Source organism: Ornithorhynchus anatinus, chromosome X2 (assembly GCF_004115215.2).
Source record: "Ornithorhynchus anatinus isolate Pmale09 chromosome X2, mOrnAna1.pri.v4, whole genome shotgun sequence".
Classification (NCBI taxonomy): Eukaryota; Metazoa; Chordata; class Mammalia; order Monotremata; family Ornithorhynchidae; genus Ornithorhynchus; species Ornithorhynchus anatinus.
The window spans coordinates 26,283,568-26,296,477 of NC_041750.1; the positions used below are offsets into that span (position 1 = coordinate 26,283,568).

General features: G+C 60.4%; 1 protein-coding gene across 2 annotated transcripts in view; it reads left to right on the forward strand.

The window, feature by feature from the left end:
- Window positions 1-11,954, forward strand: part of E2F3 (E2F transcription factor 3) — a 54,151-nt gene extending 42,197 nt beyond the window's left edge. Inside the window, exons 4-7 of one of the 2 annotated variants that reach the window (XM_029052460.2) lie at window positions 1,332-1,502; window positions 6,128-6,242; window positions 9,448-9,583; window positions 11,559-11,954. In XM_029052460.2, coding sequence (XP_028908293.1) covers window positions 1,332-1,502; window positions 6,128-6,242; window positions 9,448-9,583; window positions 11,559-11,881 — 745 coding nt within the window. In that variant the 3' untranslated portion in view covers window positions 11,882-11,954. The remainder of the gene's footprint in view (window positions 1-1,331; window positions 1,503-6,127; window positions 6,243-9,447; window positions 9,584-11,558) is intronic. The other variant, XM_029052462.2, reaches the window with a different exon arrangement.
- Window positions 11,955-12,910: the final 956 nt, after the last annotated feature.

The following is a 12,910-nucleotide window of genomic DNA, read 5'->3' on the forward strand; positions in this document are numbered from 1 at the left end:
GAGAGCGAACCCAGAGTTCCCTTTAGTGGGAAATCGGCGTGTGCGAGGGCGTGCGCGTGCGTAACGGCGACGAGATACCTGCTTGGGGTTAGGCCGTCCGCAGGGGAGGTTTGGCCTTCAGGGCTGTCCGAAGCATCACCGACGCAGAAGCGGCGTGGCTCGGTGGAAAGAGGCCGGGCTTGGGAGTCAGCGGTCGTGGGTTCGGATCCCGACTCCGCCGCTTGTCAGCCGGGTGACCGTGGGCGAGGCCCTTCGCTCCTCTGGGCCTCAGTTCCCTCATCTGTAAAACGGGGATGAAGACCGGGGGCCTCACGCGGGGCGACCCGACGACCCCCGTATCTCCCCCGGCGCTCAGAACGGCGCTCCGCGCGTAGTGGGCGCTTAACGGATACCAACGTTATCATTACTGGCTCATCCTGTGTGAGACCCCGGCGGGGCAGTCCCATCGAAGGTGGCCTGGTGGTTGGATCCCAGGCCGGCGAGGCAGAAAAACCCGGGTTCTAATCCCGGCCCCGCCCCTCGTCCCCCGTGCCCACCTCTCCGGGCCTCGGTTCCCTCGTCCGCCAAATTCATTCGGTCCTATTCGTCGAGCGCTTACCGTGGGCAGAGCGCTGTACCAAGCGCTCGGAGAGAACAGCCGGGCGGCAGATAGAGACCTTCCCTACCCAACGACGGGCTCGCGGTCTAGGAGATGACGGCGATGGTATTTGTCGAGCGCTCGCTCTGCACCGAGCCCCGCTCTAAGCGCCGGGGTGGACGCACGGCAGTCGGGTTGCCCCGCGTGGGGCGCCCGGTCCCCGTCCCCATCTGACGGACGAGGGGACCGAGGCACCGAGAAGCGGAGCGGCTTGCCCGAGGTCGCCCAGCTGACGGGTGGCGGGGGGGGGGGGGGCGGCCGGGATCGGAACCCCCGTCCCCCGACTCCCAAATCACGAGGCCGCCGAGGCCCGCTCCCGGCTCCGCCGCCTGGCGGCCGTGCGACCGCAGGCGGTCGCTTCGCTTCTCTGTGCCTCCGGCGACCTCATCCCGAAAATGGGGATGGAGACCGGGGGCCTCCCGCGGGACGACCCGCTGACCCCGGATCTCCCCCGGCGCTCAGAACGGCGCTCGGCGCTCAACGGATACCAACGTCGTCATCATCGCCGTTAAGCCGCGCCGCTTCTCCGGTGGGGATGCGGACCGGGAGCCCCGTGCGGGGACGGGGACCGCGTCCGGCCCCCCCCCCCCCCCACCCCGGCGCGCGGTGAGCGCCTCAGGCGACCCGGTAGGAGGAACGGTCTCCCCGGGAGCGTCCGGCGCGGAATCGCGAGCCCCGCCCGCGTGTCCCGCAGGGGCTGCAGCCTCTCCGACGACGGCGGCGGCGGCGGCGGCACGCTGGCTCGGTGTCAGGGCCTGTCCAAGGAGGTGATGGAGCTCAGCCTGGAGGAGAAGAAGCTGGACGAATCGATCCGGAGCTGCACGCTGGACCTCAGACTCTTAACCGAGGACGCGGAGAATCAGAGATATCCTTTGGCGGCTCGGCTCCCCCGCCGGGAACGACCCGGACCGGCGCCCCTCCGCTTGTCGCCCGAGGGGCCCGGCGCGGCGCCCTCCGCGCTTACTACGCGCCGGGCGCTCCACCGAGCTCCCTGCGGGCAGGGGATGCGTCTATTACATTATCCTCCCAAGCGCTCGGTACAGTTCCCTGCACACAGCGGGCGCTCGGTAGATACGACCGGATAAAGGGACGAATCGAGGAAAGAGACCTCTCTGGGTCCGACGTGAGGGAGAGAGGGTTTGTGTGGGGGGGGGGGGAGGGGCGTTTTTATGGTATTTGAGCGCTCGCCACGTGCCGGGCGCTGTACCGAACCCCGGGGTGGATAACGAGCCGGGCGGGCCGGATCCGGTCCCTGCCCCACGTGGGGCTCGATCGCTCGAGGATATTTACCGAGAGCTTCCCGCGGGCAGAGCGTGATGATGACGGTATTCGTTAAGCGCCCACCGTGTGCTGTACCGAGCGTTCGGGAGCGTGCGATACAACAGAGTGGGTAGACGCGGCGTTGCCCGCCCTCAGCCAGCTGATGTGTGTGTGTGTGTTTCTGCCTACATAATAATAATGATGGTATCTGTTCAGCGCCTGTCGGGAGCCAGAGGTCACGGGTTCGAGTCCCGGCCCTGCCACCCGTCAGCCGTGCGACTGCGGGCGGGTCACTTCGCTCCTCTGGGCCTCAGTTCCCTCGCCTGTAAAACGGGGATGAAGGCCGTGAGCCCCACGGGGGACCACCCGACGACCCTGTACATCTACCCCGGCGCTCAGAACGGGGCTCGGCACGTCGCGAGCGCTTGACAGATACCGACGTTATCATCACCGTTTGGGAGCGTCCGGTACGACAGAGTCGGTAGACGTGTTCCCTGCCCACGGTGAGCTGATAATGTCTGTGGGTTTCGATCTGTATAATAATAATAATAATAATAATAACGATGGTATTTGTTAAGCGCCTACTGTGTGCTGTACTGTTTGGGAGCGTACGATACAACAGAGTTGGTAGACGCGTTCCCTGCCCACCGTGAGCTGATACGTCTGTCTGTTTCTATCTATATAACAATAATAATAATAATAATGATGGTATTCGTTAAGCGCCTACTATGAGCTGTACCGTTTGGGAGCATACGATGCAACAGAGTTGGTAAACCTGTTCCCTGTCCACCGTGAGCTGATGTGTGTGTGTGTGTGTGTGTGTGTGTTTCTATCTATATAATAATAATAATGATGATGGTATTTGTTAAGCGCTTACTATGTGCCAGGCACTGTTCTAAGCGCCGGGGCGGGATCCAAGGTCATCGGGTTGTCCCACGTGGGGCTCGCGGTCTTCGTCCCCACTTTCCGGATGAGGTAACTGAGGCCCAGAGAAGTGACTCGCCCAAAGTGACCCAGCTGATAAGCGGCAGAGCCGGGATTAGAACCCACGACCCCTGACTGCCCAGCCCGGGCTCTTTCCACCGAGCCACGCCGCTTCTCTAAATGTGTAATAATGTTGCCATTTGTTAAGCGCTCACTATGTGCCCAGCACCGCTCTAAGCGCCGGGGGAGATACATAGGGTCATCGGGTCGTCCCACGGGAGGCTCACGGTTAATCCTCATTTTACAGATGAGGGAATCGAGGCCCAGAGAAGTGAAGCGACTCGCCCACGGTCCCCCAGCTGACAAGCGGCAGAGCCGGGATTCGAACCCGTGACCCGACTCCCAAGCCCGGGCTCTTTCCACTGAGCCGCGCTGCTTCTCTATACGTATCTATATGTAGATGTACACGCGTATATGTATCGGCATGTATCTGTATGAACGAATATATATATACCTTTTGCACAGTTCAGCGTGGCTCAGCGGAGAGGGCCCGGGCTTCGGAGTCAGAGGTCATGAGTTCGACTCCCGGCTCTGCCGCTTGTCAGCTGTGCGACCGTGGGCGAGGCGCTTCACTTCTCTGGGCCTCGGTTCCCTCATCTGGAAAATGGGGATTAAAAGCGTGTGAGCCCCACGTGGGACAGCCCGATGACCCCCGGATCTCCCCCGGCGCTCAGAACGGTGCTCGGCGCATAGTGAGCGCTTAACGGATACCGGGATTATCAGCTCAGATAGATAAAATCGCTATACATGAGGGTCATCGTGCAGTGGCTGATGAACGGAGACGGGCTCCCACCACAGCCGAAGGTCTCTTCGAAAACGGCTCCTGAATGAACGAGCAAAATCACGTTCGTCCCATAGTCGTTGGGCAACGTCCCGCTTCCGTCCGGGGCCGAGGAAGTGGCATCTCCGTTGAGGTTGTGAGATCATTTTCTTTCCAAACCCAGAACGGTGATTAGGTAACGTCTGTGAGAGGGGTCGCGGTCATTTACTCCGCGTGTATTTGCGTGAAATGACCTCATGATTGTATATCGGGTATAATGCGGAGCGACCTGGTGAGCGCTCGATAAATACTACTGAATGAATTTATTAATTGCTGAGGAGTAGGATGGGAACGAAGCTCTCCCTCTATCGACCGCCTTTTAAAAATAATCGGCAGGGTCAAGGACAGGGTGGGGACGGAATTCCGTAACCGGAATGTTTTCCAAGAGACTTCCTTTGGCCGACCCTTCGTTTCTGGCGGCTCGGTGGAAAGAGCCCGGGCTTCGGAGTCGGAGGTCACGGGTTCGACTCCCGGCTCCGCCCCTTGTCGGCTGTGGGACCGTGGGCGAGGGGCTTCTCTGTGCCTCGGTTCCCTCATCTGTAAAATGGGGATTCACCGTGAGCCTCCCGTGGGACGACCCGATGACCCTGGATCTCCCCCGGCGCTTAGAACGGTGCTCGGCGCATAGTGAGCGCTTAAATACCAACGTCGTCATTCGTCTCTCCCGACGATTTTCGTCCGAGAAAAGACCAGCTCGTTTCTCTCCGTCTCATCCGGGCGTAGCTCCGTTAAGCTCGCTGCGGGCGGGGGATGGGTCTATCATATTGTCATAGCGTATCCTCCCAAGCGCTCAGTACAGTTCTCTGCACACAGCGAGCGCTCGGTAGATGCGACCGGATAGAGGGATGAATGGAGAAAAGAAACGAGGCCCCTCTCCGGACCCGTCCTCCCCCGACGCTCCCCGGTCGGTGTCTGTCGATCGGTCCGTGGTGCGTTTTGAACGCTTACTGGGCGTCCACCGTAGCAGTCGCCGCTCTGGACAGCGTGGCTCAGTAAAAAGAGCACGGGCTTGGGAGTCAGAGGTCATGGGTTCGAATCCCAGCTCTGCCACTGGTCAGCTGTGTGACTGTGGGCGAGTCACGTCACTTCTCTGGGCCTCAGTTCCCTCATCTGTAAGATGGGGATGAAGACTGTGAGCCCCACGGGGGACAACCCGATGACCCTGTATCTCGCCCAGCGCTTAGAACAGTGCTCTGCACAGAGTAAGCGCTTAGCAAATACCAACGTTATTATTTGGAAAGTCGGTAGACGTAATCCCTGCCCACGGGGAGCTTTTCTGACTAGAGATTAGGGGCTCGCAGCTGGGGCCGGCCGTAGATAGGACGACCCTTCCCCGAGATGATGATGATAAGGATGATGATGGCATTGGTTAAGCGCCTACTATGCGCAAAGCACCGTCCTAAGCGCCGGGGAGGCTACAAGGTGATCGGGTTGCCCCTCGTGGGGGCTCACCGTCTTCACCCCCATTTGACAGTGGAGGTAGCTTGAGGCACAGAGAAGCGAAGCGACTTGCCCAAAGTCACACAGCTGACAAGCGGCGGAGCCGGGATTTATTAATAATAATGATAATGATAATAATAATACGTGCAGAGCACCGTTCTAAGCGCTGGGGGAGATACAGGGTCATCGGGTCGTCCCACGTGAGGCTCCCGGTGAATCCCCATTTTGCAGATGAGGTCACTGAGGCCCAGTGAAGTGACTCGCCCACGGTCACGCAGCCGCCAAGTGGCAGAGCCGGGATTCGAGCCCGTGACACCCCCCCACTCCGAAGCCCCGGCTCGTCCCACTGAGCCACGCGGCTTCTCTGGTTTAGACCGCGAGCGCGTCGTCGGGCCGGGGCGGTCTCTATCTGTCGCCCCGTTGGTCCGTTCCAAGCGCTCGGTACAGTGCTCTGCACGTAGTAAGCGCCCCGGAAATACGACCGAACGAACCGGCAACCGTTCCGCGGCTTCCGTCTCGGTCCGGTGCCGTCGCCCGGGGCTTCAGAAAGCCGGCACCCTGAGTGGGGGGGACGCGTGGGCCGCCTCGGTCTCAACTCGCCCTTCGGTTCCCGGTTCGGTCCGGCTCACCCGCCGGCGTGTTGAAATCTTCCTTCCTGCGGCCCGTTGAGCAACCGCGGATGAAGCTTCGCCTCGGCGGGCTTTACGTCACGCCGGCCGGCGTCCGGGCCTCCCCCTCCTGCCGTCCTCTCCTTTTTTCGGCCAAAAACCCGAAACGGCCGGGGGGGCGAGTCCGTGGACAAAGTGACGACGCCTCGGGACGCGATTAAAGACGCGGCGTCTCGGGAGGGAGCGGGAATCCTCCCCCCCCCCGTCCGGGCCGAGGGGATCCCGGATTCTTTCCCGTGAGATCCCGGGCTGGTTTTCGGGTTCCCAAACGACTGCGCCCGCCCTCCGGACGGAAGATTTCCTTAACGCTGGTTTTACGCTGGCGTACGTCACGTATCAGGATATCCGAAAAATCAGTGGCCTTACAGACCAAACCGTCATAGTGGTGAAAGCCCCTCCCGAGACGAGACTTGAAGTGCCTGACCCGTTAGAGGTAAGAATCCGGCTCTTCTTCCCGGCGGACGGGAAATTTCATCGGCGGAGGGGTTCCCTCGCTTGGAACGTGAGCGGGTGATGTTTCTTCTTCGTAATGATAGTAATGACTGTGGTATCGAAGTGCTGTGTGCCAGGCACTGTGATAATAATTGTAACACTCAGGGTATTTAAGTGCTTACTGTGGGCAGAGCACTGTTCTCAGCGCTGGGGGGATACGGGGTCATCAGCTCGTCCCACGTGGGGCTCACGTCTTTTAATCCCCATTTTTACAGAGGAGGTAACTGAGGCCCAGAGAAGTGAAGGGACTTGCCCGAGGTCACACAGCAGACGAGTGGCGGAGCCGGGATCAGAACCCACGACCCCCTGACTCCCAAGCCCGGGCTCTTTCCACCGAGCCCCGCCGCTTCTCTGCTGTGCCGAACGCGGGGGGAGATAAACGCAGATCGGGTCGGCCACGGGCCCGGTCCCACGTGGGTTCCACCTAGATCCCCATTTTACAGATGAGGCCCGGGGAAGCGACCGGCCCAAGGTCACGCAGCCGGCAAAGTGGCAGAGCCGGGATTGGAACCCCAGATCCTCGTGACTCTCAAGCCCGGGCTCTACCCACTGGGCCCCGCTCCTCCTCCTGCTTACCACTCTGGCTTACCTGAGAGTGATAATTGCATTTATTCATTCATTCATTCATTCATCCAATAGTATTTATCGAGCGCTTACTATGTGCAGAGCACCGTACTAAGCGCTTGGGATGAACAAGTCGGCAACAGAGACGGTCCCTGCCGTTTGATGGGCGCACGGTCTAATCGGGGCGGGGGGATTTACTGAGAGCCTTCCCGAGGCAGTCAGGTGGACCAACTGCTTAGACGTAAGAATAATAATAATAATAATGTTGGTATTTGTTAAGCGCTTACTATGTGCAGAGCACTGTTCTAAGCGCTGGGAGAGACCCAGGGTCATCAGGTTGTCCCACGTGAGGCTCACGGTCTTCATCCCCATTTTACAGACGAGGCTTTTTTAATCCCCATTTTTACAGATGAGGGAACTGAGGCCCAGAGAAGTGAAGTGACTCGCCCACGTCACGCAGCTGCCAAGTGGCGGAGTCGCATTCGAACCCCACGACCTCCGATTCCCAAGGCCGGCTCTTACCCTGCCCGCCAAGAGTTTTCCCGGGGTTTGGCAAGGGTTCCGTTTCTGCCCTGGGGTCCGGGCTGGAGATGAGGTGAAAGACGTTTCTGCCCTGAAATCCGGGCTGGAGATGAGGTGAAAGACGTTTATTGCCCTGAAATCCAGGCTGGAGATGGAGGCGGAAACGTTTTTGCCCTGAAATCCAGGCTGAGATTGAGGCGAAAAACAGCCTTCCCCCTTTGCGGTTTCTGCTGGAGTGGAACCTAAGACGCCTTCCTCTCCCCCGCCCCCCCCCGCCTTTGGCCTCAGAAATAATAATAATAATGTTGGTATTTAAGCGCTTACTATGTGCGGAGCGCCGTTCTAAGCGCTGGAGTAGTTACAGGGTCATTCAGGTCGTCCCCCGTGAGGCTCCCGGTCTTCATCCCCATTTGACAGACGAGGGAACTGAGGCCCAGAGGAGTCAAGTGACTCGCCCACGGTCACACAGCTGCCAAGAGGCAGAGCCGGGATTCAAATCGGTGGACGTCATCCCTATCCTCGAGGAACGTACCATCTAAACTAAAATGGCGAGCGCTCTGATTTTTCCAGGGGAGGCCAGCTTTAGAAAAGGGCACGCGGAACTCCCGAGGGCGGGGTGTTTTCCTCAGGCCGTCCAAAGCACGATTCTCCCGAAAATGGCGAAGACGGGGTATTTCCCCTCGTGCCGTCCAAAGCACGACTCTCCCGAAAATGGTGTTGCTGGGAGAGCTGCGGGCCTCCTCTGCCAAGGGCCAACAGCCACCTGCCACCTTGGGTCGTGGGTTCGAATCCCAGCTTCTGCCCACTTAATGATAAGTTGGTATCTGTTCAGCGCTCACTACGTGCAGCGCGCCGTTCTGAGCGCTGGGGGAGACACAAAGGAATCAGGTCGTCCCACGTGGGGCTCACAGTCTTCATCCCCATTTTACAGAGGAGGGAACCGAGGCCCAGAGAAGTGACGTGACTTGCCCACAGTCACCCGGCTGACACGTGGCAGGGCCGGGATCGGAACCCACGACCTCTGACTCCGAAGCCCGGGCTCTTTCCACTGAGCCACGTGTCAGACTGTGGGCAAGTCACTTAGCTTCTCTGGGCCTCAGGGACCTCCTCTGTAAAATGGGGATGAAGACCGTGAGCCCCACGTGGGACAACCCGATTCCCCTGTGTCTCCCCCGGCGCTCAGAACGGCGCTCGGCACGTAGTGAGCGCTTAACAGATACCAACTTCATCACCTTCTCCTGTGTGGGCAGGATTTATTTCAGGGGCGAAAGGGGGCAGCGCCTCCGTTCGGGTGCAGCAGCAGATGAGAGAAGCAGCGTGGCTCAGTGGAAGGAGCCCGGGCTTGGGAGTCAGAGGTCACGGGTTCTAATCCCCGCCCCGCCGCTAGTCAGCTGTGTGACCTTGGGCAAGTCGCTTGACTTCTCTGTGCCTCAGTGACCTCATCTGTCAAATGGGGATTAAAAGTGTGTGAGCCCCACGCGGGACAACCCGATCGCCTCGTATCCCCCAGCGCGTAGAACAGCACGTAGTAAGCGGCGAAGAGCCCGGGTTTGGGAGTCGGAGGTCGTGGGTTCTAATCCTGGCTGTGCCGCTAGTCCGCTGTGTGACTTTGGGCAAGTCACTTCACTTCTCGCTGCTTCATCTGTACAATGGGGATCAAGACTGTGAGCCCCAAGTGGGACAGCCTGATGACCTCGTATCTATCCCAGGGCTTAGAACGGCGCTCGGCACGTAGTCAGCGCTTAACAGACACCACGGTTTATTTCATTTTTATTTACGGGGTGGGATGTGGACAGAGGGGAAGGAGGAAGGGCCGAGGGGAGTCTCCCTCTGCCGCCTCCCCGGTTTCGCCGGCTGAATCGTCGCCGGTCCGTGGGAGGGGTAGACTCGCCCTCGCGGCCGCCTCCGGTCCGGAGGGTCACCCGGCGGCGCCGGGGGTCGTCCCGCGCCCGACAGGAGCCCCCGGACGGATCCCGGGAACACCGGGCTTCCGGGCCCCGGGGAACGTGGCGCCCGGAGAGGCCCGCGGATCTTTGCGGGACGTCCCTCCTCTTTTGCAGAACCTCCAGATACATTTAGCGAGTACCCAGGGACCGATCGAAGTTTACCTGTGCCCAGAAGAGAACGAAATCCACAGTCCGGTCAAGTCCTGCAACCAAGACCATAATGGGAATATTCCTAAATCTAGCTCCAAAGGTAAGATGTGCGTTCGGCGCGCGGATGCGTCCGGGTGCGCGGACGTGAGCGTCCGCGTGCGTCTAGAGAAGCAGCGTGGCTCAGTGGAGAGAGCGCGGGCCCCGGCTCTGCCATCCGCGTGCCGTGTGACCCGGGGCGAGTCGCTTAACGTCTCTGCGCCTCGGTTTCCTCAACTGTGAAATGGGGATTCGGGCCCTGTACCTGTCTGCCAGCCCCGTGAGGTTCGGGGAGTGTGTCCGACCTAATTAACCGCTCCCTACCCCGGCCCTCAGAACAGTGTTTGACACGTAGGAAGCGCTTGAGAAGCGCCATCCAACAAAACAATATACGTATATAGGCACGTGGGTGTTGAGAGGCACTGGAATCGTTCACTTCTTTACAGTGGGAGAAGCGTACCTCGCCCCGTTGATGATAGCGTGAATCCGACTGGATCGGATTAATGCACGGTGAGGCGCGCCGCCGTAGGAATGCTACGTTATTTGTCAGGCGTTCGCTGAAACTGTGCCAAGCCCCGGATAGCTGGCGTACGATCGGACGTGCGTTCGACAGCTGACGATGGCATTCGTTAAGCGCTTACTGTGTGCCAAGCGCCGGGGAGGATACGAGGGGATCGGGTTGTCCCACGTGGGGCTCACGGTCTTCAAGCCCATTTTGCAGGTGAGGGAACTGAGGCCCAGAGAAGTGAAGTGACTCGCCCACAGTCACCCAGCTGACAAGCGGCAGAGCCGGGATTTGGACCCACCGCCTCTGACTTCCCAGCCCGTGCTGTTTCCGCCGAGCCGCCCCGCTTCTCTGATGATCGTCCCGGCATCTGTTAAGCCCTCACTGTGTGCCAAGCACTGTTCTTAGCACGAGGGGGGATACGGGGTGATCGGGTTGTCCCAGGTGGGGCTCACAGTCTTAATGCCCATTTTACAGATGGGGGAACCGAGGCCCAGAGAAGTGAAGGGACTTCCCCAAAGTCACCCCGCTGACAAGTGGCGGAGATGGGATTAGAACCCACGACCCCTGACTCCCAAGCCCGGGCTCTTGCCGCTGCTTCTTATCACGCTGCTTATCAACCGCTAGACGAGTTGATAATAAGGGCGATGGTGGCGTATTTAGCACTTATCACGTGCTCAACCCTGCACCGAGCCCTGGGGTCCAGTCGGGGCCTCTACGCGGTCGGAACTCCCGGTCTCAGAGAATCGGTGTCGGATCCCCGTTTCACAGCCGAGGAGACCGAGACCCCCGAGAAGCCGGGTAACTTGCCCGAGGCGGCGGAGCCGGGCTTGGACCCCACGTTCTCCGATTCCCAGGCCCCGGGCTTTTATCCACGACACCACCCGGGAAGGTGGGAAGGTCATTCGTTCATTCGGTCGTATTTATTGAGCGCTTACTACGTGCAGAGCACTGGACTGAGCGCTTGGAACGGGCAGCTGGGCAACAGAGAGCGACCATCCCTGCCCAGCGACGGGCTCGCGGTCTAATCCGGGGAGACGGACGGACGAGCACGAGACGACTTAATCGCGATAAATAGAATCGAGGGGGCGGACACCTCATTAACAAAATAAATAGGGGAATAAAAATAGAGGCAAATGAGCCCGGTGCTGAGGGGAGGGAAGGGAGAGGGGGAGGAGCGGAGGGAAAGGGGGCTTAGCCGGGGGGAGCAGAGAGGGAGCAGAGGGAAAAGGGGAAGCTCAGTGTGGGAAGGCCTCTCGGAGGAGGTGGGCCCTCAGTAGGGCTCGGAAGAGGGGAAGAGGGTTAGTTTGGCGGAGGTGAGGAGGGAGGGCGTTCCGGGACTTTTCATTCGTTCGTTGGATAGTATTTATCGAGCGCGTGCTACGTGCAGAGCGCTGTACCGAGCGCTTGCAATGGACGGATCGGGGGACTTCCTCCGGGCGGTGGGGGGCGGGGGGGCGGGAGAGGGAGCGGGCGGCGGCACCCGGCGACGGATCGGCGCTCCGGGGCTCTCGTCGCCGAATCTCTTTTCCAGACGCCCGCCGTAATCCTCTCTCCGCTTCCTCCGTCCCCTTTCCACGCGGCGACTCCACAGACCTGGCCTCGACCGACTCGGGACACGGAGACTGTTCGATCTCTACGGCCGGCCTCTCCCCCTTGGCCTCTCCGACCAATCTCCTCCAGCAGACCGAGGACCAGATCCCCTCCAATCTAGAAGGGCCCTTTGTGAACTTACTGCCTCCCCTGCTGCAGGAAGACTACCTCCTAAGCCTCGGCGAGGAAGAGGGCATCGGCGACCTCTTCGACGCTTACGATTTGGAAAAGCTTCCCTTAGTGGAGGACTTCATGTGCAGCTGATCGCGGTCCCGTCCCTACCCCTCTCCGGCTGAACCGTTGTTATTTTTTGAATCGTGAAGAGAGGACGCCCCTCCCCCCCCCCCCCCACCCCGGTCCCCCCCGGCACCTCTTCCCACCCCCTCCCTCCGCGCACGGGATGGTGAAGTGAATCCACGAAGCTGACGTTGGGAAGGAAAAGTTTTCTAAGCGGTCGTATAAACGCTCGGCCCCGGGCTCCAAAATCTGGCGAAACGGTTCGGCCAGCGAGATGGCCCGACGCGCCTTCCTCCTCCTTTTGCCCTTTGGCTCGCTGGGCCGGGTGGGCCGGCGGAGAAGGATTTGGGCATCTGCCGTCCTTGCCCACGGACCTTCCGATGGCATCTGGCCGTGCCTTCTCTGGAGAATGTGTGTTTTTTGGTTTTCTGTCGGTTTCTTTCGAGTCCGCCGAACGGGAATGCGGTAAAAGCGCGGAGGGGATTTCTCCGGCTCTCTCTCGGGACGTCGGGATTCCCGCCCTAAAACAGGCGGCGCTAGGTACCGTGCGGCTCGGGGGGAGGTGAGAAGTGACTTGTGTACGAAGTAGGGGTTCGGCGGTGCAGATAGAAGTTAAGCCACGTTTCTCTCGGCAGTCGCGGGTTCGAAAGCGTCGCTCCCCGTCCCCCCCGACGTTCCTGTCCGAAGCTCCCCCGGTCCTTGCGCCGGCGTAGGAGGGGGCGGGTGTCGCCCTCGTCAGAATCCCCCGCCGCCGGCCTCCTCGACGCACCGTTGACCGAGAGAGCGGCGAGAGAGGATTTGAGCGACGGGAGTCGGGCGTTCCTCGAGTTCACCTTTCTCGTCGGATCGCCCGGACGGTTCTCGGAGCCTCCGTCGCCGCGGCGATCGAGGCCTTCGCCTCGGAAGCCATTTCCGCCCCTTCCGCTCCGTGGGCGGCGACGGGCGGTTGGCCACCGGGTTTTGTCGCTCGGAGTTGCCGGACTCTCGATCCCGGGCCCCACGGGCCCCGGGGAATGGGAAGACGGAGCCGGGAGGGTATCGGGACCGGTCGTCTTC